Raw genomic sequence first — 24,771 nt, 5'->3', positions numbered from 1 at the left:
AGTATGTTATCTAATTTCTTTAGGGACTAGACAACAGTGTTTCAAATATACAAGCTCTGTTATGTCTGTCAAAAGAACTAGTCTTACTATCCTATATCCTAGAACTCCTTAACTAATTGAAATAAAGAAAACACTAAGGTCCAAAACCCAAATTGGCTATTTTTCATCAACATCTGGCCTTAAACACTTTGTTACTTTTAAAAACTCTCTGATTATCTCCAAGACCACCAATCAATCAAGAGTCAAAATGCATCAATCCTGCCAAAATCTTAATCATGTTTCAATCATTTTCCAAAGGTTTTCATTGAGTTTCTCTAAGCCTCTCTTAGTTATAGAAGATTGTTAAAAACTATATTCTTCATTACTGTAAAAATGGCTTGAGTTTAAGTTTCAATACAATTTCTCTTACAGGAAATCATAAAAATCTCTTAAATCTCTGTAACTAGGAAAATAAATGTCTATGTATATCTCCAGTTATCCATACCTGTCCTCTTTTTACTAGCAAACAGTATTTCCAGGTATCATGGCAATATCTGTATAGCTATAAAGATATCAAAATCAAGTTTCCATTAGGCCTAGTTCCATAACCACAGTAAGATTAAAAAAAAAAAAAAAACATAAAATAAGACTCAGAAGCTGAATTTAATTAACTGTAAATGGATAAATCAGCCAATCATAAATGAATGAGTCTCAAAGGACAGCAGGAAAAAAATAATCACAGATAAGAGAGACTGAGAGATATTTAAAGTTTTAGAAGTATAAGCTAATTATAACTCATATATTATAAACGTCACACCTTAAATTCCCATGGTCACATAGCAGTCATACTTAACCATTCTTACTATTAAGACTTTCTGGAACCAGGTCCCTGTACACTCAGATTCCTAAGAATTCCCAAATATGAATTAAATTCTATGGGAAAGTTGCCAGTGTCTGTTATTACTAATGCTCATACTGAGCAAAGAAACACCACCCTGTTACTAATGTACTACATCACTATATGAGTCACCTTAAAACAAGATTTTCCTCCTTTGTTTAAAAACAAGACAACCCTATACCAAGCAACAAGTGATAAGGTACAAGTTTAGACAACTTTACATTCAGTAGAAAACACTTGGATAACACTTGAAAAAAAGCACACTACTGCTCTTAAGAGTTTTACTGTCTATCACTCTTAAGCTTATTTTAAAATTTTGGATCTTCAAGAAAAACATTCAGAGGCTGCACCCCTGCCCATTGTAACCTGCAAAGTAAATTCTTCTCAGAAAAGGGGGTGTCCTATTTGTCTTCCTATATGGCAATTTCTTAAGCTATATTTATACCTTACCCTATATATGATTCATTATATTTGAGCACTCCAATATGACCCAAGCAACTTAAGTCCTAAGTATTTTAAGCTACAAATGTAAGTACAAAAAAGTACTTTTTGTCAGTGGTACAAGATCTTGTTGGACATATGTGTCAACACTGTAAAACAGATCACCAGTAGCTATTTATGGCTCAGTATAGCTTTAGTTGAAAATGGTTAACATCCTTGATGAATGAGTCCCAGATGAATTTTATCATTAGGGTTTCCTAACCCTAACATCTTGCACTCCACTTAATATCACTTTGTCCTTTGAAAACCTTTACATCATAAATTTGAAAGGAAGCAAAAAAAAAAAAAAAAAAAAATTTGCATTAAAATAAAAATATTCTTTAAAAATATTCTTCTGTATAGGGGTGCCTGGGTGGCTCAGTCGGTCAAGCATCTGACTTCGGCTCAGGTCATGATCTCTTGGTTTGTGAGTTTGAGCCCCGTGTCAGGCTCTGTGCTGACAGCTCAGAGCCTGGAGCCTGCTTCAGATTCCGTGTCTCCCCCTCTCTCTGCCCCTCCCCTGCTCATGCTCTGTTTCTCTCTGTCTCTCAATAATAAATAAAATGTTAAAAAATAATAATAAAATAAAAATATTCCTCTGTATAAATGATACACTTCAAAATTTAAACAATAAAAATAAAGGGGCGCCTGGGTGGCTCAGTCGGTTAAGCGTCCGACTTCGGCTCAGGTTGTGATCTCGCGGTCTGTGAGTTCGAGCCCCGCGTCGGGCTCTGTGCTGACAGCTCAGAGCCTGGAGCCTGTTTCAGATTCTGTGTCTCCCTCTCTCTGACCCTCCCCCATTCATGCTCTGTCTCTCTCTGTCTCTGTCTCAAAAATAAATAAACGTTAAAAAAAAAATAAATTAAAAAAAAATATATAAAAGAAAATTAGCATATTTTCTTCAGATCATATTAACTTTGGCCAATATATTTGGAGGCAGTTATGTTAGAATTTTCCCTTGATATACAATTGATAATCTTTGTCCTAATCCCTCAACAGTGACATTATCACTTTGTCTAAGTTTTGGCTAGTGTGACAGAAAAAAACCCATCTTTGGTCCATATTGCACATCAGGAGTCTAGATGAGCCCTAGACAACTTAAATTTCATCATCCTCACACATCATGTGCTATACCTATGGTAAAAATAACAGCTACCATTATGGGAGACTTAAAAGGCCCAGGTTCTGTGACAAGTACCTCATAATAACTCTGGAGTTGCAACAATTGTGCATTTCATTTATGCTAATTTGATTACATGTGCTTGGAAGAGAGTAAATACGAATGAAAATATAAGTTATCCTACAGTGCACATGATTTTACCTGCAATTACATTCAACAAGTGCATGTAACAAAGTGAGCATGAGATGAAAGAAACCACATCCCCTCAGACAGTCTCAGTTACAAAGTTTTATGCCCAAAACCATATATATTGTTCTTTATGGGTGGTTTAAGAGATATATTTCAGGGATAATTTTGACTATAATTTGATTTTTGCCTTATATGCTAACTTTAGAACTCTGGAGGATAGGACTTCCTCTGTGTCTGTGATAGGACTTCACTGTGTCTCATGGGTTTTCATAAAGACTCTGTGAGGTAGGTACAACTATTAACCCTGTTTTACAAAAGAATTAACAGGCAGAGAGATCATGCAACTTGCTTGGCAGAGGTAAGATTCCAACTTGGGTTTTTCTGATTCCAAAGTCTCTGCATTCAACTACTATGCTCTATTGCAATATGCCCATTTTCCAGATGAGAAATGAGAAGTTCAGAAAGATTAAGCAAACTTGTCCAGTATTGCTCTGCCAGTAAGTCTTTATACCAGTACTTAAACTCAAGTTTTCTCATTTCAAGTTCAACACTCTTTCCACATTACAAAAAGATGCTTCTTTTCCACCAAGTTATCCTAGAAACCTAATAAAATAACTAACTGATGTAAGTCAGGAGTGAGTAGTAAATGGGGGAAAAAAAAATACTGTTATAAAGTATTCACAAACTGGTGGCCCACAAGATAAATCTGGGGCCACAGATAAGCTCTCTTTAGCCCTCAGGATACATTCCTTTAAATCTTCATTAGTTGTGGGGCGCCTGGGTGGCTCAGTCAGCAAAGCCCAGACTTCGGCCCAGGTCATGATCTCACGGTTCGTGAGTTTGAACTCCACTTTGGGCTCTGTGCTGACAGCTCAGAGCCTGGAGCTTGCTTTGAATTCTGTGTCTCACTGTCTCTCTCTGCCCCTCCCTCACCTACACTCTATCTATCTCTGTCTCAAAAATAATCATTAAAAAAAAATTAAACTTCATTAGTTGTTATGATAGACAAAGTCTGAAACAGCTGTTGCAAATATCCTTCTCCCTTCCTGCCACTCAATGATTAAGCTGGAAAGTCACATACTTGCCTTCCCAGGCTCTCTTGCACCTAGGTAATCATGTAACCTAGTTTTGGCCAGAGACTAAAAGAGAAGTCGGCTAGGAATGGGGGGTTTGTTTGAGAGAAAATTTGTACTTTCCTAATCAATCAATCAATCAATCAATCAGCGAAATGCTGGCAGTGTACCGTTTTACCTCTTCTTGCATCAAACATGGATGTACTGCCTGGGCTGCCTGGAGCTACAACAGATACTTTTTTAATGTGCATTAAGATGGGAATCAGTATACTATTAATGACAGAACATAAAGTTATAAAGGACTTGGATCCTTATGACATTGTTCAGCTACTGAGTAGTCCTGGACTATCTATCTTGGACTTTCTGTTACATAAACCAAAAATATTCTTATGATTTAAACTTGGTCTTTTGTTACTTGCAGCCAAAATCATTTCCAGCCAATTCAGTTGCCAACATTTAAAAATCAGGAGATTTCACATAACAATCTGCATTACTAGTATTTCTTGAACTAGAAGACTTTTCTGGAAACACTGTATCTACACTCTCACTTTGTTACAACTGCCAGCCCCTGATAATAGAGCTCTTAGTCTCCAAATTATCACAGGCCCCATTTGGCCAGTTTCACTAATTTTGTTCATCTGCCTAATCCCACTGCCATATTTAAATATGTGACCTTCTATATTACATTTCAATGTATGTCTAGCCTAGAACCCAGGTGGCCACTTGAATGCCTAGCATTCTAGAAAACCTCCAATCAATTCCTACCTAAGACAAAGTGTAGGGTTTTTAGTATAGCAAAAACTCTCCTAAAACTGCTCAAGAAAGGAGTTATTCTAAACTTTATTCCTGAGGCCAAACTCTGGAAACTAACAGTGAAAGAGTCAGAGTAGTCAATTTTCCAGTTCTGAAATTCCGTGAAACCCTAGGAGGCAATATTTATAAATAAACACTAAGATTTTGACAGTAATCAAAGGTTTCAAGAAACTTCCTGCATTTCCCCCATAGAAGTAGCAAAGAAATATAAAAATTATTGTATCCAAGATCCCCAAAACAAGAAATTTGGGTTGTGATTTTGTAGTCTTAGCAAGGTAAGCTTACACCACTACTGCACATTACTGGTAAAAGGTTTAGGGTTCTGATAGCCAAAGCTATTAAGCCAGAATTTCACAAAAATCTCATTAGTCACAGGTGGGGGATGATGTTGGGGGCTCTTTCAAGATGGCTGTCATTTAGAATTGCCTAAATAATGTAGACTTTCACTAGAAGCAGTTCCAAGAAATGACACACATCTCAACTACCAGAAGACTATTTCTCGTGAATTCCTTGGAAAATAATATAAACGAAGGGCTGAATTATCTTAAATATCACCCATTTGTGCCCACTGAACATTATATTTGGACATACACTCAGTGCAAAAGTTCACCCTATCTTTATCTGAAGAGAATTTTAATAGCTGTAATGGTAGTTGTAGGTAACCACAAACTACAGTTCTCACCATCTTCAAATATACTTCAATTACACATTACTTCATTACCATTACAAAGATGGCTGTGTCCATTTTAATCCAGGGTATACAACTTCTCATAAAGTAACACATCTGAGAATACAACATACTGGACACAATTCAGGAAAGACCCAAATATATCACCTAAAATAAATATGCTTTGGTAGCCAAGCTATCATAATCTCTTAAAATTAAGTATGTATGTAATACTGTGCAAAAAGCAAAGAATTAAATCTACTTAACAACAGTAATCACGAGCAGTTACTGAACACTCATTATGCTATAATGCTAAACACTGTGCTAAGCAGTCATTCAGTTATTTCGTGAAAGCCAACAGTAATTCTATAAGATAAGGAAGCGAAGCTTAGAAAGGTGATTTGCCCAAAGTCAGTACTTAGTAAGTGGGAGAGCTGGGATTTTAACTTCAGAATCTGAGTCCAGAACCTAAAGCCAATCTAATCACTATACTATAATGCAGCCTACTTCCTTGAGAACAAGTTCTTAAGACATAAAATCATTATTAAATTAGCCAGAGAGGGAAACTGTCCTTTTGGATCCGGATGTGGCAGGGAGAAAAGTATACTGAATGAGGGCCAGTGTATAAAATACTTTTTCTTCAGAGGAATATAATCAAGAAAGGTTTAGCAGCATTAAAAAAATAAAACAAAACAAAAAAAACCTCATTATTTCAATATCACTGTCACATTACCTAATAATCTTAAAAAAAATTCTGCTCTCTACTTCCAAAATTATATTTCAGAAAGTCAGTAACAAATCAAGTACAGTAGGTAAAAAGCAAAATGAGGAAAGAGAACTTTCTAACTTTAGGGAGGGGTTAAGAAATAACTATCTCATAAGGCATTTTCTCTACTATTGACCCATACATTTTCCAAGAACATTTGTGTGTGTTCAAATATTTTCCAAAGGCAACTGTCCGTTTCAATAATTTTTCCTTCCTCTTTGAATGCAGGACCATATATGATCTAATTCTATATAAGGTTTCACTTTGGAGTCCACACAACTATTGCAGAAAAGAGAATCACTAATTAGAGAATTTCTAATTAGAGAATCACTATCATGGTTACTTCCGAAATGTGAGCCACAAATAAAATACAGAATAAAAAAGTACAAAATGAAATGGGACATTTCAGTATATCAGCAGATGAAGAGAATAAAACACAGAATCTCAATCATCTAATTTTCTAGATCACATACTTAAGATAAGGCAAGTTGTTTTAAAAAGGGTAGACTACTAGTAGCTTAAATGACAAAGTCTTGTGCACAGTACACTTAAATGTTTTGCAAATGAGTGCAATCCAATAAAGTGAAAAAAAAAATCTATGAGAAAAAGAAAGAAAAAGGCTGGGACCTGTAAAACACAGTCTTCCTCTGAGTGCCTTGAATCACCTGAAAGGACAGCTGGAAGCAAAGGAAAGACTAATTTGGTGAGCGATATCTCTATTTCTAACTTTTGGCAGACTGGCATTCTAAACAAGCTCACCCAGTACAGAGGTTCAAATCAACCTTGTGCCTTTAATGATTTTCATTTTGTGCCATAACTACAGTCTTCTATAAGACATTTTTCAGAAACAAAATAAGACTTTATGGTTTAATTAATAAAACTCTTAATTTTTAAAATCTTTTGGATTAAAGCTCCATAAAACAGTGCTTAAATGGAAATCTCCTAAGAATATCTTCTTTCTCCTAAAAGCCCTATATTTAATTTTCAAGATTCTATACCCTGCAAAAATGTTTTGTAAGCAAGTGGAGGAGTTCCTGGATTTTTCGGCCACATCTTGTCTAACCAGACTTCCTTTACAGTCAGTATAGTTTCCTTTGAAGTTTAATTGAAAACCATAGAATCAGCATAAAAAACGCTCACAGTTGAAAAGTTGCAGCTTATATAAGATAGATCAAGAAGAAGAATCAAAATACTGTGCTCATAGAAAACTTAGTGCAATTTTTTAAAGTACTCTCTCAAAGAAGAAATAGGTTGTCTTATTTTCTAACAGGGTTCAATAATAAAAACTATAATCAAAATGCAGCCAAAGCCTGAACCAAAGACCTCTTGTTATATCACCATTCAGTTGCTTTAGAAATACATCTTCTAAAAGCTGCATTCAATTTCAACTCCCAACTGTTTGGTATAGCTGAATTAGACAAATCATTCTTCTCACCTATAGTTTCTTTGTACAAAGATATATTTAAACCCATGAATACATTCAGTGTCCTCAGATTCTGCATATTTAAAAAATATCTGTAAATTTCTGTTCTACTTTGCCACATGATTTATAGCCTCAATCATTAAAAACACCAACACAGCCTATTATTTGACTATCCAAACTACGATGACCACTTCCAATGATCCATCCTACCATATAGCAGAACATCTAATAAATTCATATGCTGCTAAGCATGGCCTAGTAAATTGATAAGCTCTCAAGGGAAGGAGAGTTTTAAAGATTACAGTTGCATTAATGATTCTGTATGGTGCTCCAGGGTCATTACAAAATCACACACAACATACTCTGCCGGGAGACTGGCAACTAGAGCAGAGACTCCCTGATTTAAAAAATAAAGCTATTGCTAAGTAAAAAATAATTAAACAGAAAGAAAAAAGATATAGAGAAACTAACCCCTGAAACGGGCTATTTGTTTGAATTCTATTGTCATAAAGAAAGTATCTTCTCCACTAAATGTGTACTCTAATGAAAGATTGCTTAATAAACAAATAGCCATCCTAAATCACCATCATCGTAAAAACAACTAATACTCCATGAATGTATGCTTATTTGGTGCCAGACATGGTACTAAGGCATTCTCTCATTTAATGCTTATTTCTCTGAAAGAAGTACTATTATTACTCCTATTTTACAGATGGGCAAACTGAAGCATAGAACACTGAAGTGACTTATTTATTAAGTCTAGTAAATTGTAAAGTCAGGATTCAGATTCAGGCAGATATTTTCCAGACCCTACACTATTAACCACTACAGTGGACTGCTTCATGTTGCTATAGGTATTTTTGAAGCTTAAGAAGAGAGAAATGAAAATACTATTAGGGCTTCCCCATCACATGGTATATATTAGAATCATAGATACTATTTTTACTCTAAACCACAATCTCTTTCTCAAACCCCAAAGAATCAATGAACTTCCTTAACAGATTAAGATGCGTCATGAGATGCTAACATGTGGTTTACTTTAATTTTGCTTGAGACATGCTAAGTATCATAACTGTGAAAAAAAAAGGGCTCTCCCAAGTTGTTGCTGTTTCTATAAAAATGTCTGAAGTAATAATCGGAAAATCATTGCTCCAATGAGCACGTTGCACAAAGACGTCTTTCCTTAAACTTCAATAAATATAATTTCATATATCCCCCTATCTGTCTGAAGCAGTGAAAAAGAAGTTGTTATATTTTTCTTTCACTAGGGGAAGGTATGGAGTTGGGAGAGGAAGAGTAGGTAAGAGGCAAGGTAACACTCAGAAATACACATTTTCCAAAGATAAAAGAAGCTTGATTATCAGGCTACCATGCCTTAGACAGCAATATCTCACAATAACCACCCTGTAGGAAAATAAAAAAACAAAAACAAAAAAACTTGCTTCTAATTATGAATGGAACTGGAAGGGATTAATATTTAGAAGTAAATAACATATCTTTCATTTTCTTAGTCGCAAAGATCTTTTGTTCCTCCATCTTTTCCAATTACTGTTTCACATTCCCTATCCATTATTCCTTTTGGAAGTGGTATCTTCTTCCTTGTACACACTTGGTTTTGCCTCTCCCATTGCCCTCACTATACTACTTTTTTTGGTTATGCTGCCTTCCCCCACTAGACCTGAAAATTCTAAGACAAAGATAATGCTTTATATCATTCCACAGTGCCTGAGAAGGCTCTCAAATGAGTTTATCAACTACCAAGAAAGGCATAAGCAGGAAAATGACACAAGTCACAGCGATCCAAACTAACACAGGGCAAACATGAAAAAAATGACTTTAAAAAAAGGGAGGGGGGAAGAAATCAAACAGCACCTGGGAAGAGAGACTAACTCTAATATCCAGAAGATAATTTAGTCTAGTAGTTTGTTTCTGAGTATGATAAGCAAAGTTTAAATCCCAGCTCTGCCACTCCATGCTGGGGGAATCTAGACATCTCTCTGAAAATCAGTTTATCTGTAAAATAGAAACGATAATGGTACTCCTTCGAATGGTTGTTGTGATGCCTGTTTAGCACTGAACCTAGTTTCTACAGCACAGCAGACACTTGAAACATGGTAGCTATTAGGACAGTTATACTTGCCCCTAATCACAAACTTTAACAAACTCGCTTTTACAGGAAAGTCAAGAGAACAGACATACTGTATGAAAGGTAAAAGTAACAGCACAGATGTTATAGTTCAGAAGAAATTATGTTTACTTCTCCAGCCCTATTTTCTGCACTTTGCAAGACATCAGCACTGTACTGCTTGTGGTTCCCAGCGTACATCTGCCATTTCTACCCTTGTGCTTTAAGTTCATGCTTGAGAATGCTTCCCTCCCTCCTGCTACTCACCCCTAACCCTCTGTCTGCTAAGCCAACTCCCACTCACTATTGAAGCCTCAACTAAGAAACCCTTGGTGGCCTTCTTTCTCCTCCTCAAGGCTTATATCATCTATGATTACTACACTATTTACTTAATACCAATCTCTCTACTTATACTCTAAAAGCTTCCTGAAGCCAGGGACTAACAGGTTGCTGGATCCTTGACACTGGCATGAATGAGTAAATAGATAACTCTGGAACTGAGTATAGCCCAGGGTACAAAAAGGTACTAAATTACCTTTAAAAAAAAAAATTAAATTAAACAGCTTCATGAAAACTAGGCTGGAACACAGTACGCTACTTCTCCCCCATTTGTTTCTAAGCATATCCTCTCTCATTCAGCAAGTGAAATATTTCCCGTCTTTCAGGAAATCTAGGGAACCATGGGACCTCTCACTACATTTCAGAGCCAAGATCACCTCACAGGACTTTCTCTTGACAAACAGGAAAATGAAGGGCACTGTGAACAGCAGCTGTGCTGCTCAGCTGGACAAGAAAATGGAGGGCAGTTTGTAAAAGAATCTGAAAAGGACTCAGCACTAAGAACCAGAGGAAGAGAATGGATGGGGTTACTTGAGCAAAATAGCACTCATTAAATATTTGCTGATTAACAAGCTTCCTTAGGTCTCTCCCATGTATACTTGAGCTCTGGCATATTTCAGATTGGATAAAGGGTCTTATCAATAATCACACTATTATTATTATTATTAGAAATAGTTCCTTTACTATAGCTAAGATTTTTGAATGAATGAGCAAATAGGTGGAAAAAAAATGGACACGTGAATGCCTACGATGGGCCAGGCAATGTGTAGCCAGCAAAACAGCAGGCATTTAATGGAAAAACAGTAAAGCTGTTTTTCCAAGCTGCTGGTACTAGGAATGATATTTAATGGTGCTATATAGGAAGCAGTATGGGCTCTGCATGGTACCTTTTTCAGACTGCACATAATTTAGAATCTGTTCCCTCTCACTTAAAGCCAGATAGAAAGGACAAGAAACCTGAAGATGCCTTCCGATTACCAAAGGCATGCTCTTGCTCTGGACTTCGCAAGGCACCTGAGTCAAAATTTTTAAATCTAAGCTAGTTTAAGTTTATTGTCTGTCCATCCAACTCTTAATGAATACTAAGTAGTATGTGTTAAACTAAACTCCTGTGGGAATAGCAATGGAACACATTCTAGCTTATACTCCAATTTAGTATTTCCCATAGGTAGAATTATACACCATTAGAAAAAGAAGTGATTGGGGAACATCTGAGTGGCTCAGTTGGTTAAGTGTCCGACTCTTGATTTTGGCTCAGTTCATGATCTCACAGTTCGTGAGGGGCTCTGCGCTGTCAACACTTGGGATTCTCTCTCTCCCTTGCTCTCTGCCCCCTGCCCTGCTCGTGCTCTCTCTCAAAATAAATAAACATTAAAAAAAAAAAAAAGAAAAGAAAAAAAGGTGATTGTTTCATAAAATGCACTGAGACAAGTTGTTATCTATTTGGGACAAAATAAGTTTAATATTTACCTCATACCATGTAGTAAAATTAATTTCAGGTGATAAAAGTTAAACATAAAAATAAACTATTAAAAAACTTAAGAAATACAGGTGAATATTTCTCTAATGATGGAAAATTGAACTAAGCAGAAAAACAATGGAAAAACATATACACATAGACTTTAGATTGATGGCATTAAAATTTTTAAATGTCTACACATCGAAATGAATAAAACAAAGTGGCAAATGAAAAACCAAGGCAAATGTCCACCATAACAGAAAAAGGTTAATATTCTTAGTGTATAAAAAATATTTACAAATCAGGAGAGCTCCGCTGGCTCAGTCGGTACAGCATGCAACTCTTGATCTTGGTGTCATGAGTTCAAGCCCTACATTGGGTGTAGAGATTACTTTAAAATTCTTTACAAATCAATATGGCAAAAATAACTATCCATGGAGAAAGCTGGGCTAATCGCATGAGTGACTTACCAAACAGGGAATATAAAATATATAATAGCAAATATTTGAAAAAAAAATGTTTAACCTCTGAAAAAAATGTAAGCAATAAAACAGCAGAGGTTAAGAGGAAAATGTCTGGGGTCAGACATCAGGCCTATCACTCATTTTACTTGGGCAACTCATTTTACTTCTCTGAGCATCAATTTTCCTTGTAAAATAGGGATAATAATATCTAAACCACAGGAGTGATGTAAAAATTAAGTAACAATGCATGTAAAGTACTCAGCATAGTGCCTGGTACAGAGTAAGTGTTCAATAAACAACAGCACTTATTATAATAAAGAAAATGGATGATGATGATGATGATACTCAGGGCTAACGAGGGAACAGCAGAGCCAACATTTTATGCACCTGACCTCTGGCATATTTCACAGTTTGTCTACAAAGTTTGATTCAGCCTTTCTAGAGGACAATTTAGCAATATGTACCCAAAGTCTTAAAAGGCTTCTGGAAACAGAAATGCTTAAAAACAATGGAAGAACTTAAAATGGAAAAGACTGCTGAATAATACTACATCCATCGAGTCATCCGGATATCTGCTGATCCACATGTCCAATATTTTTGACCCTAATGATACAAAATTATGAAAACAGACCTAGTCCCTGGCTTAAAGGTTAGTTGGGGAGATAAGTAGTCAAACAATCAAGTATGTTAAGGAGACAAGAGCCACGATGGGTAAGTATAAGGTACTACGGTGCGCATAGGAGGAGCACCTACCATAGTCTGGGAGTGGAGCCAGGGAAGCTTCCCAGAAGAAGTGACATTTAAGCTGGGACCTGAAGGATGAGTAGGAATTAGTCAGGTAAAGAGATGAAGAAAAAGTGTTCCAGGGAAAGGAAACAGCATGTGCAAAAGCCTAGAGATCAAAGGGAGCATGGCATGTCAGCTTGACTGAGCAGTGTGCAAGGCAGGAACTTGGGAAGATACAGGGCTGAAGAGGTAAAGCAAGGTTAGCTCATTAGAAGTCTTGCTAGCAAAACTCTGGAGTGTAGACTTTATTCTAAGGGCAATACAAACAATTCCAAGCAAATAGTGCTAATAAATGAAGAGTTAATATTCATAATATATCAAGAGGGTACACAGGCTGAAAAGAATGACCAAATAGCTCATATAATGGAAATAAGGGATTATAGTGAAGGTTGTACAACTCTGTAACTTTACTAAAAATCACTGAATTATAAAATTATTAAAACGGGTCTATTTTAGGCTTTGGAGACGATAGCTCAATAAAACTATTTTTTTTTAATTTTTTTTAACGTTTATTTATTTTTGAGACAAAGAGAGACAGAGCATGAATGGGGGAGGGTCAGAGAGAGGGAGACACAGAATCTGAAACAGGCTCCAGGCTCTGAGCTGTCAGCACAGAGCCCGACGCGGGGCTCGCACTCACGGACCGCGAGATCATGACCTGAGCCGAAGTCGGCCGCTCAACCGACTGAGCCACCCAGGCGCCCCGAAAACTATCTTTTAAAAAACTATCTTTTAAAAAAGTTAAAGAAACGCCTAATAAAGATTTGAAAAATACTCAACCTGTCTAGTAATAAGATATACATAAAACCAACGAGCTACTATTCATTATCTTTGAAAATTACTAATGATTAAATGTGAAATGAGAATATCCAGTGTTAACAAGGTTAGGATAAATGAGTATTCTTACACTATGCTGGTCTGTGATCCAGTAATTCTATTTCTTGAAATTTTAGTAAGGTCCAAAATGCTGTCAAATATTTATGCCCAATGATGTTCACTGCAATGTGATTTAAAATAGCAATAAAAAAAATTTGGAAAAAATCAGATGTTTACTAATAACGGAATGGTTAGAATGAGTTATAATATAACTGCTCAATGCAGCCATTTGAGTGATATGGTACTACATCTATGATTTATTTCAAACTTAAAAAAAATATATATATATGAAGTTACATACACAGCAGCATTTCAGCTATGTTATATATATACAGATATAACACATATATAAATAGATAGGTAGATAGATAGAACACATATATTTTATTATCTTTTCTGTGCTTTTCTATATTTTCTAAAATTTCCTACACTGCCCATGTATTATTTCTACAGTGTAAGAAAGTTTCTAAAGCTTTTAAAAATTTAAAGGCATCACTTTTAAGTATTTATACTTCAGATAAATCAATTTCATATTTGCTATGGTTTTATTTTCTCTGGGGAAAGATGCAGTCATATTTGAATATATATAATAAATAAGTAATTTAATAGTATCTTATTTATCAAGTATCATATATGTAAATAAATTTCCTGATTAATTAAAATGTACATTATAAACATCAAAACTTCAGTGAGAATTGGATGGATGTCTATCTAAAAGTACAATTCACTCAATCCTGACTGCTTAAATGAAGAGAAAATAAGATGAAGCTTTATTATGATTATTCAGGGTCATCTTAGAGAGGGATTTGTCCTCACATTAAGTAGTTCATAACTGCCAAATTTTTTCTTATGCCAGCTATTTAGAAATCATCTTCTTCCTCCCTTGCTATAAAACCATCAGCTATCATTTCCCAGAACTATTAGCAGCCTGTCTTTAGCAGCACTTGCCACACTTTCCATTCCTTTTTTGCTGTTGATAATCTTCTAAGAGTAAGAAAACTAAATATCCAAGTTTTAGGAATTATGTATAAACTAAGAGATAATAGGCTTCAAATAAGGGTATCACCTAAAAATGATTTGCACAGACCTAGATGATTCTGTTCTAGTTAAGCTTACAATATAAATGAACTGCAAAGAGGAGTTCTTGATTGTATCTTAAGTCTTGATTTCTTTACTATACTGGCAGTCAAGTTCTCAGGATCAGAAACTCATATGCTGTTTCACACCATGGAAAGAAATGTGGACTAGGAGCCAAGGAACTTAGTTCTAGTGCAGGTTCTTACACCAACCAGTTTTGTAACCTTCAGTAAGTCTTTTAACCTTGGTACCTGTCCTGCATAACTTATAAGGCTGCTCTAGACTTAAAGTAGATCACAAACACAAAAACACTCTGAAAAGTATAAAGCACTACACAAAAGTAAAATATTTTTATAGTATTTCATTATGTTTATATGACCCTGGATCAACATAGGTATCCACTCATAAAATTCATACCAGAAAGAAGGAAAGAGATAATTCTTAAATTGCTTCCTATTAATTAGGAAACATCTATTATCTTAGAAGAACAATACATTCCAAGAGTTGGCATCTCTGATTCCTCCTCCCCTATATCCAGTCAGTTCCCAGGCCCTTTGTGTTTTCTCCATAATCCCTCACATCTGTCCCTTTCTTTCCACTACCAGTTCACATCCCCAGTTTAGGCCTTTTTATCTTACACCTGAGCTACCACAATAGCCTCTGGTTCCACTCATGGCCTTCCTTTGCCTCTCTCAAATCTCTCTGGCAACAGCTGCCAGATCAATTTTCTGAAAACACCACTGTGATTATATCTGCTCAAAACCTCTGAAGACTCTCCATTACCTTCCCCATCAAGTTCAACCTCCTAAGCTCAGGAGTCTCTATGCAGTCCCAGCTTCCTCTTCACCTTTATCTCTTACTACTCTTCCAAAGAAATCCTTCTTCAAACTGGTCTAGTTAAGTCCTTCAGATATGCCTTGTACTTTTCTGCCTGTAAGTGTTGGGAATATAGCTTCTCTCCACCTGGAATACTCTCTACTTCCCAGCTTCTATCCCAGCCTATAAATATTCTACCCATCCTTAAAGGCCTAGTTTGAGATCCACCTACTATGTGTACTTTTCTTTGATTACCAGATGGAAAATTCTAAAGTTAGACAAATCTTCAACAGCTAAGTGACACTGGGCACATTCCTTAATGGCTCTTTGCTTCAGTTTCTTCATCTGTAAGATAGGGATAATAGCAATTTCCTTTGGACATATTGTGAGGAGTAAATGAGTTAATCCACGTAAAGCACTTGGCATGATGCCTGGCACAGACAAAAACCCAAGAGATGTGAGATACTGTTACTTCTACTATTGCCAGTAGTGAATTTATCTTAATCTGAATTCAGACAATACTGGCCATTACAAACCAGCTATTCATACACATGCGGTATCATTTCCCTCGCTCTCCTTTTCTACCCTCTCATCTCACATTTGTTCTTTCTGCCCCCTCCAAGATTACATGATCCTGATAGACAGGGTCAATGTCTTATACATGTTAGTATCTATAACAGCCACACATACCCAGTAGATGATCAATAGATTTTTTTAATCCCCAAAATGAATATTGAAAAGCTGACAGTATTAAAATGTCCTACACCACAGTGAAAAAGTAAAATGAAATGCTTAAAATTATTAATTAAAAAATCTAAATCTCCAGTCTCACAAAATTAAATCTCTACTTTCATGGTTCTCTAGATTCTTTTTGCTCTCTTTTACTTTTAAAACAAACAACTTAACCTATTCATGCAGCAAGAGATGCAAGAGCAAATATATGCAGGTCAGACAGCAGCCAAATATCGGAATACAAGAACCACAAGACAACTCTGCTGAACACAGCGCTGGATGAAGTGAAATAGGAAGACAATTTAAAGGGAAAGGTAACTGGCTTATCAGTCATACAAACACTATTGAGTGTTACACACACACACATCCCAGGATTCCGAGGGCCATGCATACACAACTGAAATAACCAAGTTACCATGGTAAGTAGACATAGAAATATCAGCTCAACAACTGAGCTTACCACATGATCAATTTAATTACCTATCTCAAAAGTGACTATTACTATACCTCAATATTCTAATAACTAAGTTTTGGCTAATTAAGTCATATCAAGTAGATATGGCCTTATTGTATACTAATCATTCACCTCAAGGAATTTAGTATGATAACTCGATACATGTATGTATGTTATTATTATAGCATAAACTGTTTTGAACAATGCCCAGGGGAAATGATGTTACTATAATACTGGTTTATAGTGTATTTATTTGCATGACTCTACTAACTTTCAGTTGCTTTCTCAGCCAAAATCACACCTGGTGACCACTATTCTCAAAGGGTTTACTAGTAAAGAGAAGTAAAATGGTCTGATGGAATGTTAACTTTCCAAAATCTAGCATAAAGTACTACATATAAATAAATTTTACTAAATTTCTATCCTATGATACTTGTCTTCAGAGGACCTTAAAAACGTTTTACCACCTTTGAAGTGCAACTATTCTCAAATCACAAAATCTTAAGAGTTGGAAAAGGCCTTAGAAGTCCCTCACTGCAGGAATTCTTTATACTAACTTCCAGGCAAAAGGTCCTCCATCTTTTCTTTTAATACTTTAAGCAACGGACATTCACTATTTTTGCAAGGCAGTCCACTCCACTGTTACAAGATTCTTCTTCCTTACAATCATTGAAAATCTGCCTCCCTGAACTTCTACCCAACGATCCTAGTTCTGCTCTCTGCAACAATACAAGTTAACCCCCGAAATATAATCACTTCTAGAATTAGGATATAATTGTCAATTTGGTCACACAAAATTCACAAGAAAGCTCAGGGGAAGAAAAAAAAGAAACCACCACTATACAGAACAAAATTTTGAAATTCAGGAAACTATGTTGAAATCACAAGTCACTGTATTTTCAAGATATCAAAGCCCACAGCTCAGTGAACATATAAATATAAAGAATAACCTGATGTTTTACAGTGAAGGGTGGTACAGTGTTTAGTGAATACCTTTTGGCAACTTGAAACTACTAAATCCACCAACACAGTTTTAAAAATTACAATTCTGTAGGAAGTTCAAGATGGCTTTTCCAGTTGCTCATTATTTTCATTCTATTTCCTTCTACAACATTTGCATGTTTTAAAGATCCCATTTCGCCCCACTGACGCAATATTTTATTTTTTAAATAAGCATTTTCAAGAATAAAGCCTAAAAGAGTGGGGTGTAAAGGGATGGAGGTGGGGCTAGGAGCCAAGTCAAAGAAGGGCCCAGCAGGAAAAGGCTGGTTATTGGGTATTTTCCTTCTGGAAGCATGCTTCACTGGCATACGCATCTGAAGCATACAAACACGACCCAAGAACAAGAACGATCATGAGCAATGAGTGCAAGGCATTAATACCTGTAAGATGTAAATGAATTGGCCCTGGTTATCAAACAGCGCCAGATGCTTCAGGACTACTTAGAGAAAAGGTAAGACGTCCAAGAAAGAGACCTCTCTGCTGGAGAGGAGGGAAGAAACCAAGGAGTAACTACCAGCTCAGCAATCCAATGAAGCCCAAACAGTACCAGAGCCCAAGAAAGACAGCAAGTGACTAGAGGGAAGGCACATACCCCGGAGAGCCTGAAGAAGGGGTTGCAGGGTGGGAATACTGAACGAGTCCATGAAATGGGTGTGGGTATAGGGATGTGGTGTGTGTTAGGGGCAACGCAGGAGTCCCATGGTCCTCTCCCTGCAGCAGAGCAACAGAGGGTACAAGGAAGGGGGAGGGTGAAAAGCAAGAATGACTCATTCGCGAAAGGAAGTGTTCAAGCCGTAGGAAAGCATGCCACGGGGGTGGGGGTTCGGGGCGAGGACTGTGAGAGCCAGGTGTTCAGAGTGATGGGGGCAAAAACCAACGTCCCGTAGGTCCCGTAGCTCGTCTTAAAGATGGGGGGTGTGGGGGGTTCGCGGCAGCCGAGTGCCAAGGCCTGGGAAGCGGCGCGGCGCGTGCGCAGTGGCGCTCGGCGGGACCCGCTGAGGCAAAGCGGAGCCGCAGTGACAGAAGCGAGCGGAGCGGCCGCCGGGTGGGACTCACCGAGGCGCAGGGGCTGGAGGTGGTGCTGGGGGTAGGCGACCGCTGGACCGTGACCAAAGCCATCTAGGCGCTGCTAGGTTGTTCCGGGCAGGGCATTCTTGTCCTGAGTATGGGGGGCGGGAGGGTGACGGAGCCGGGATGGGGAAAGGGGTGTGGGAGGGGGGTGAGGGGAACGGGGAGGAGGAAGAGGCCGAGGGAACGGCCGCAGGCTCCGCACCCACCACCGGACTCTCGCCGACTGACGCGCCGAACGGGCGGCGGGCGGGCGGGCGGGCGGGCGGTTCGGCAGCAGCGGGGCACAATGAGCGCTCCCAGTGCGCAGGCGCCACCTGTCAGCAACCGCCTCTCCCCTCGGCGCGCGCCGCCGCCTCGCCGTAACCCTTGAGTTGCCGGAAGCCGGCCGGTTGTTTGCGCCTCTGACCGCCGCCCCTTCCTGGGTTTCCTCCTTTGCTCTGGAATCGCGCGGTTTGCCCGCGCCCGGAGGCTGTGAACTGGGATGGGGGGAGGGGCCCCGGTTCTGGGAGCCTTTGGAGTCCCCACTCCTGAGAGACGACCATTTTATGAGGTGGGGGCGCGCAGCTTAACCGATCTTAGAGAAAGGAAACTGAGGTGAAAATCCTGAGGCAAACACGTTGTCTGGTGGGAAAGGGCTCCGCGGGGCTTCAAAGGCTTTCGCTAGGCGTGAGTGAGACTTACTGGACTGGAGACCCTCGTGGCGCGACCAGGAGACGAGTTTATCCCCCTTTGACCCGGCTCTCGGGGGCTTTTTCAAAGCTGTACCACCCTCTATCTCAGAGTCCATGTTTTATGATGCGACTTCATGAAAGAAAGAAAGCTTTTTCATATTATACCCTGAGAAGCTTCATGGTAGGTACCCTCACACTTCCTCTATTACCCTGGCCCCTAAGGACTCACTCATTCATTATTCCTGAGGTGAGAGAGACTGTATGAGCCCGGGAGGCCGAGAAAGCAGGGCTCACAGAGTTATAAGGGTCCAACCTGCTATTTACCTCCCACTTGCTTCCCGCTGGGAAGAAATTCTCTTAAAAAGCATTTGCTCTTTGAGATTTTTTTTTTTTCTCCTTCGGCTCTAGATTTCATTATTTCATAGACAAATGTGAAATGTAGGTTATTAAATATTTTAAAGGAACAATCTAAAAGATAAACCGTCAGCATGGGGCGCTTGGGTGGCTTAGTCGGTTAAGTATCGGACTTGGGCTTGGGTCATGATCTCACAGTTCATGAGTTTCAGCCCCACATAGGGCTCTGTGCTGACAGCTCAGAGCCTGGAGCCTGCTTGGGATTCTGTGTCTCCCTTTCTCTCTGCCCCTCCCCTGCTCTCGCTCTCTCAAAAATGAATAAACGTTAAAAAATTAAAAAAAAAAAAAGATAAACCATTAGCAGACCATAAGCGAAGAAAGTAATGAAAAATCAAGATTTAAAAAGGGGGGAAGTCTCACTATGCAAATATCATTGATTGTTTACACAGAGAAAGAGAGTTGACAAAGCTATTTCTCAATTTGAGTGGACGCTCTGGAATATACCACCATATGTATCAAAACTGAGGAAACACACACATTAAGGAGTTTGCAGTTATTAAAGCCACCTCCTCCTGTTTGTCACTCAAACTCTCTTGGATTTCATTGCTTCCTTTAAACTGACAGGACTGTCATGTGCTCCTTCTGGCTGCTGTATGGTTAAGTGCCACTAGAGCCCTCTGTGCTGAGCCTTTGTTCTCTCCCTGGGGCCCTGCGGTTGAAATAATTAGCAGGGAGGTTCCATCAAGAATCAGACACTAAGGGTCCCTGTACTGTACAGTCCTGTGTAGAATGAATTGCTGAGAAGCCAGCTGGTAGGCTTTTGCCCCCTGGTGGTGGTCAAGAGTGCCTGCGAGACGAAAATTAAACAAAGATGTATGGTTCACAGATTAAACAATCTGTGTTTTTCCCAGAGCTGCGAAGTAAACAGGAAAAGACAAGACAAAGTTCAGAAGTAAGAACTTTGAACCAATGCTTAGGAGACCACACAGGAAGCTGTATGCATAGGTAAGAAATATACATAGCTGAAAGCTGAATGAACTCAAATGAAACACGTGGTTTATAAGCCAAAGTATTGTTCTAGAAAAAATATACAGATCAATAGGTCTTAATGTACTTGTATGTTGATTTTCTTACTGACTCAGGATAGCAACACTGCCTATCTAGTTTTGTGTCAACATAATATTAAGAAATTCTTTTGGCAGATGAGAGAATTCCATTAATCTCCCAGTGGGAAAGATCACTACTGTAGGAGTCAGAAGACCTGGCTTCTAGTTCCAGTTTGTAAAACCTTATGCAAATGGCTTAAACGTTTTGAGCATTGGTTTCTACAATGGAGCTCTAACTCACAGGATTCTTGTGATCAAATGAGATAATGCATGGTAAATTCCTATATAATCTGTGAAGCCTTGTATGTAATTAAGATAACTTTATTATTGTTTGAAGTTTGTTCCAAGTTCAGTCAGCTTTTGCTGAGTGTACCCTATGTGTAGAAAATAGCATCAAGCAAAAAGGGACTAAAAAGGGCTAAAAAGACATATGATTCATGCCTTTCTCAACAGTGAGAGAAGTAGATCAGTGGTCAAGAGATGTGTCATCTGTAGGAAGATATAGAACATCTCTATTAAACATATCTGAGAAGATAAAATCCTGGTCAAAATTGGGATTATAAAAAAGTTGGGATTATAAAGTACCCAGATTCACATTAAGTTTATTTGTATCAGGAAATTAATTTATTAATTTACAGAGGAAGTATCTCTTCCTGGCATATAACCTTTTAAGGAAACTAAGATTTGGAAATTAATGGTGCGTGTTCATTAATTTATTTGTCATTAATTGAGAAAATACTGAGTGTATATTTTATACTAGAGACTGTTTTAAAAACAAAATAAAAGTCTATCTCTCAGGGGCTCAAAACCTGTTAGGGAAAAACACACCAAATAATGACAGTATGGCAGAGTGGCACTGTGGATTTTGTCACCTCTGCTAGGCCCCCAAGGGAGACACATATATAGGAGAAGTCTAGTTATGTGCAAAGTGCTTTAGAAACACAGAGGAAGAGGTCTGGGCAAATATACATTTTACAATATTGCCTTTCAGGCTTTGGCTGCAGAGCTAGATCAAATGTGAGCATTTGAAATCTATACTGTCTTCCCTGGATTCCACCCTGGTTTGTACTTTCTGGTGATCTGAGGAAGTATTTACTTCTAACAGAGAAAAGACCCTAGAATCCTCTTAATATGTTAGTTGAATTTAAGAAGAGAGAGGCCAAGAGCAGGAGTCCCAAAAGAGGGAGCAGGAGACAGAAGTCCTCCTAGTTCTATTTATAGCACCTTTATTCTTCCCACCTGTGATAATGGAGGCCTAGTTGTGCTATTGGAATTCCTTTAACCCTTAACTTGTAACATCACTTCTTTGGGGATGAAATTATAGGGGAACTTTTGAAATTCTTCACTTGGTTCTTAAGCTTTGAGAACTTATGAAAAGTATTAACTATCTCTCAAGAAAGATATATGTGCGCATTTCACACACCCACTGAAATCCATTGAGAGGCCCCAGGTAAAGAGTCCTATCTAAAGCTAAAGCAGTGCTTCTGAACCTTTTTTCATATCATGACATCCATAGAAATAATAGTTGTATAGCACACTGGGATAAATTTAAAGGAGATTGGGAGGCAACTATAATGGGGCATGGTGAAAATACTTGTATTTATATAATATAATGAGGAAAAGAAAACATTCAGGATATTAAATATTGAATTTGTATAAACTTCCAAATAAAGTTTCTCAAAAATTTAATGAAAAACTTGAGATTGCTTCTATAAGCATAATGTTTTTTACGTAGGGTTTTTAAAAACATTATTACAATATGATTGATTATATTCTCTATGCTATACTTTTCATCTCCATGACTTATTTATTTTGTAACTGGAAGTTTCTTAATCCCTTTCACCTATTTCACCTGAACCCCTATTTCCCTCCCTTTTGGCAACCATCACTTTGTTTTCCATATTTATGAATCTATTTCTGCTTTTTGTTTATTTGTTCTGTTTTTTGGATTCCACATATAAGTGAAATCATGTGGTGTTTGTCTTCGTCTGACTTATTTCACTTAACATAATACTCTTCAGGTCCATCCATGTTGTTGCAAGTGGCAAGATTCCATTCTTTTTTTATGACTGAATAATAAATATGTATATGTATATGTGTATATATATATATCACATCTTTTTTATTCATCTGTCTATAGATGGATACTTGGATTGCTTCCATATCTTAGGTATTGTAAATACTGCAATAAACATAGGGGTGCTTATATCTTTTCAAATTGGTGTCTTCACTTTTTTTAGGTAAATGCCCACTAGTAGAATTACTGGATCATATGGTAGTTCTATTTTTAATTCTTTGAGGAATCTCTGTAATATTTTCCATAGTGGTTGCACCAATTTACGTTCCCACCAACAGTGCACAAGGGTTCCCTTTTCTCCATGTCCTCACCAACACTTGTTATTTCTTATCTTTTGATACTATCCATTAAGACTGGTGTGAGACAATATCTCACTGTAGTTTTGATTTGTCTTCACCTGATGATTAGTGATGATGAGCATCTTTTCATGTGTCTGTTGGCCATCTGTATGTCTTTGGAAAAATGTCTAGTCAGGTCCTCTGCCTATTTTTTTTTTTAATTTTTTAATGTTTATTTATTTTGAGAGAGAGAGTGCAAGTGGGGGAGGGGCAGAGAGAGAGGGAGACACAGAATCTGAAGCAGGCTCCAGGCTCTGAGCTGTCAGCACAGAACCTGATGTGGGGCTTGAACTCAAGAACCATGAGATCATGACCTGAGCTGAAGTTGGACACTTAACTGACTGAGTCACCCAGGTGCCCCTACCTATTTTTTAATCAGAGTATAATTTTGTTAGCGTTGGCTTATATAAGTTCTTTGTATAATTTAGATATTAACTCTTTATTGGTTATATTGTTTGCAAATATCTTCTCCCATTCAGTGGGTTGCCTCTCTGGTTTGTTGATGGCTTCCTTTGCTGTGCAAAAGGTTTTTATTTTGTTGTAGACCTGATAGTTTACTTCTGCTTTTGATTCCCTTGTTTGAAGAGACATATCCATAAATATGTTGCTAAGGTCAATGTCTAAGAGTCTATTACTTATGTTTTCTTTTAGGAATTTATGGTGTCAGGTCTCACATTTAGGTCTTTAATCCATTTTGAGTTTATTTTTGTGAATGGGATAAGAAAGTGATCCAGTTTCTTTCCTTTGCAAGTAGCTGTCCAGTTTCCCCAGCACCATACATCGAAGAGACTGTCTTCATTGCATATTCTTGCCACCTTTGTCAAAAATTAATTGACCATATAAGTGTGGGTCTGTTTCTGGGTTCTCTATTTTGTTCTGTTGATCTCTATATATGTTTTTGTGGTTTTACTATACTGTTTTGATTATTATAGTTTTGTAATATATCCTGTAATCTGGGATTGTGATACCTGCAGTCTTTGCTCTTCTTTCTCAGGATAGCTTTGGCTTTTCAGGGTCTTTTGTGGTTCCATACAAATTCTAGGATTATTTGTTCAAATTCTGTGAAAAATGCCATTGGTATTTTGATAAGGATTATGTTGAATTTGTAGATTGCTTCTTCCAATCCATGAATATGGTATATCTTTCCATTTGTTTGTGTTATCTTCAGTTTATTTCAACAGTGTCTTATATTTTCAGAGTATAGGTCTTTCACCTTCTTGGTTAAATTTATTCTTAGGTATTTTATTCTTTTTGCTGCAATTATGAATGGGAGTATTTTTTTTATTTGTCTTTCTGCTACTTTCTTATTAGTTTATAGAAATGCAACAGGTTTCTGTATATTAATTATGTACCCTGCAACTTTACTGAATTCATTTATTACTTCTAATGGTTTTTTGGTGGAGTCTTTAGGGTTTTCTATATAAAGTATCATGTCATCTGAAAATAGGGATAGTTTTACTTCCTTACCAATTTGGATGCGTTTTATTTCTTTTGTCTGATTGTTGTGGCTAGGACTTCCAGTATTATGTTGAATAAAAGTAGTGAGAATGGAGATCCTTATTCCTGATCTTATAGGGAAAGCTTTCAGTTTCATCATTAAATATAATGCCAGCTGT

At 37.5% G+C, this 24,771-nt stretch overlaps 2 protein-coding genes across 16 annotated transcripts in view; one reads left to right on the top strand and one right to left on the bottom strand.

The window, feature by feature from the left end:
- Positions 1-18,822, bottom strand: part of SSH2 (slingshot protein phosphatase 2) — a 254,643-nt gene extending 235,821 nt beyond the window's left edge. The window contains exon 1 of one of the 5 annotated variants that reach the window (XM_042966620.1): positions 18,595-18,822. In XM_042966620.1, the coding sequence (XP_042822554.1) occupies positions 18,595-18,657 (63 nt within the window). In that variant the 5' untranslated portion in view covers positions 18,658-18,822. The remainder of the gene's footprint in view (positions 1-18,594) is intronic. The other 4 variants (XM_042966619.1, XM_042966621.1, XM_042966622.1 and 1 more) reach the window with 4 other exon arrangements.
- EFCAB5 (EF-hand calcium binding domain 5) overlaps positions 17,326-24,771 on the top strand; it is a 188,083-nt gene continuing 180,637 nt past the window's right edge. For 5 of the 11 annotated variants that reach the window (XM_042966611.1, XM_042966607.1, XM_042966606.1 and 2 more), the window contains exons 1-2: positions 19,055-19,461; positions 20,546-20,639. The gene's annotated coding sequence lies outside the window, so the exon portion shown is untranslated. Of the gene's footprint in view, positions 18,626-19,046; positions 19,462-20,545; positions 20,640-24,771 lie in introns of those variants that run through there. The other 6 variants (XM_042966610.1, XM_042966615.1, XM_042966618.1 and 3 more) reach the window with 6 other exon arrangements.

This window comes from Panthera tigris, chromosome E1 (genome assembly GCF_018350195.1).
Source record: "Panthera tigris isolate Pti1 chromosome E1, P.tigris_Pti1_mat1.1, whole genome shotgun sequence".
Taxonomy (NCBI): domain Eukaryota; kingdom Metazoa; phylum Chordata; class Mammalia; order Carnivora; family Felidae; genus Panthera; species Panthera tigris.
Note: the sequence above shows the minus strand (reverse complement) of the source record. Positions and strands in the feature narration are given on the sequence as shown.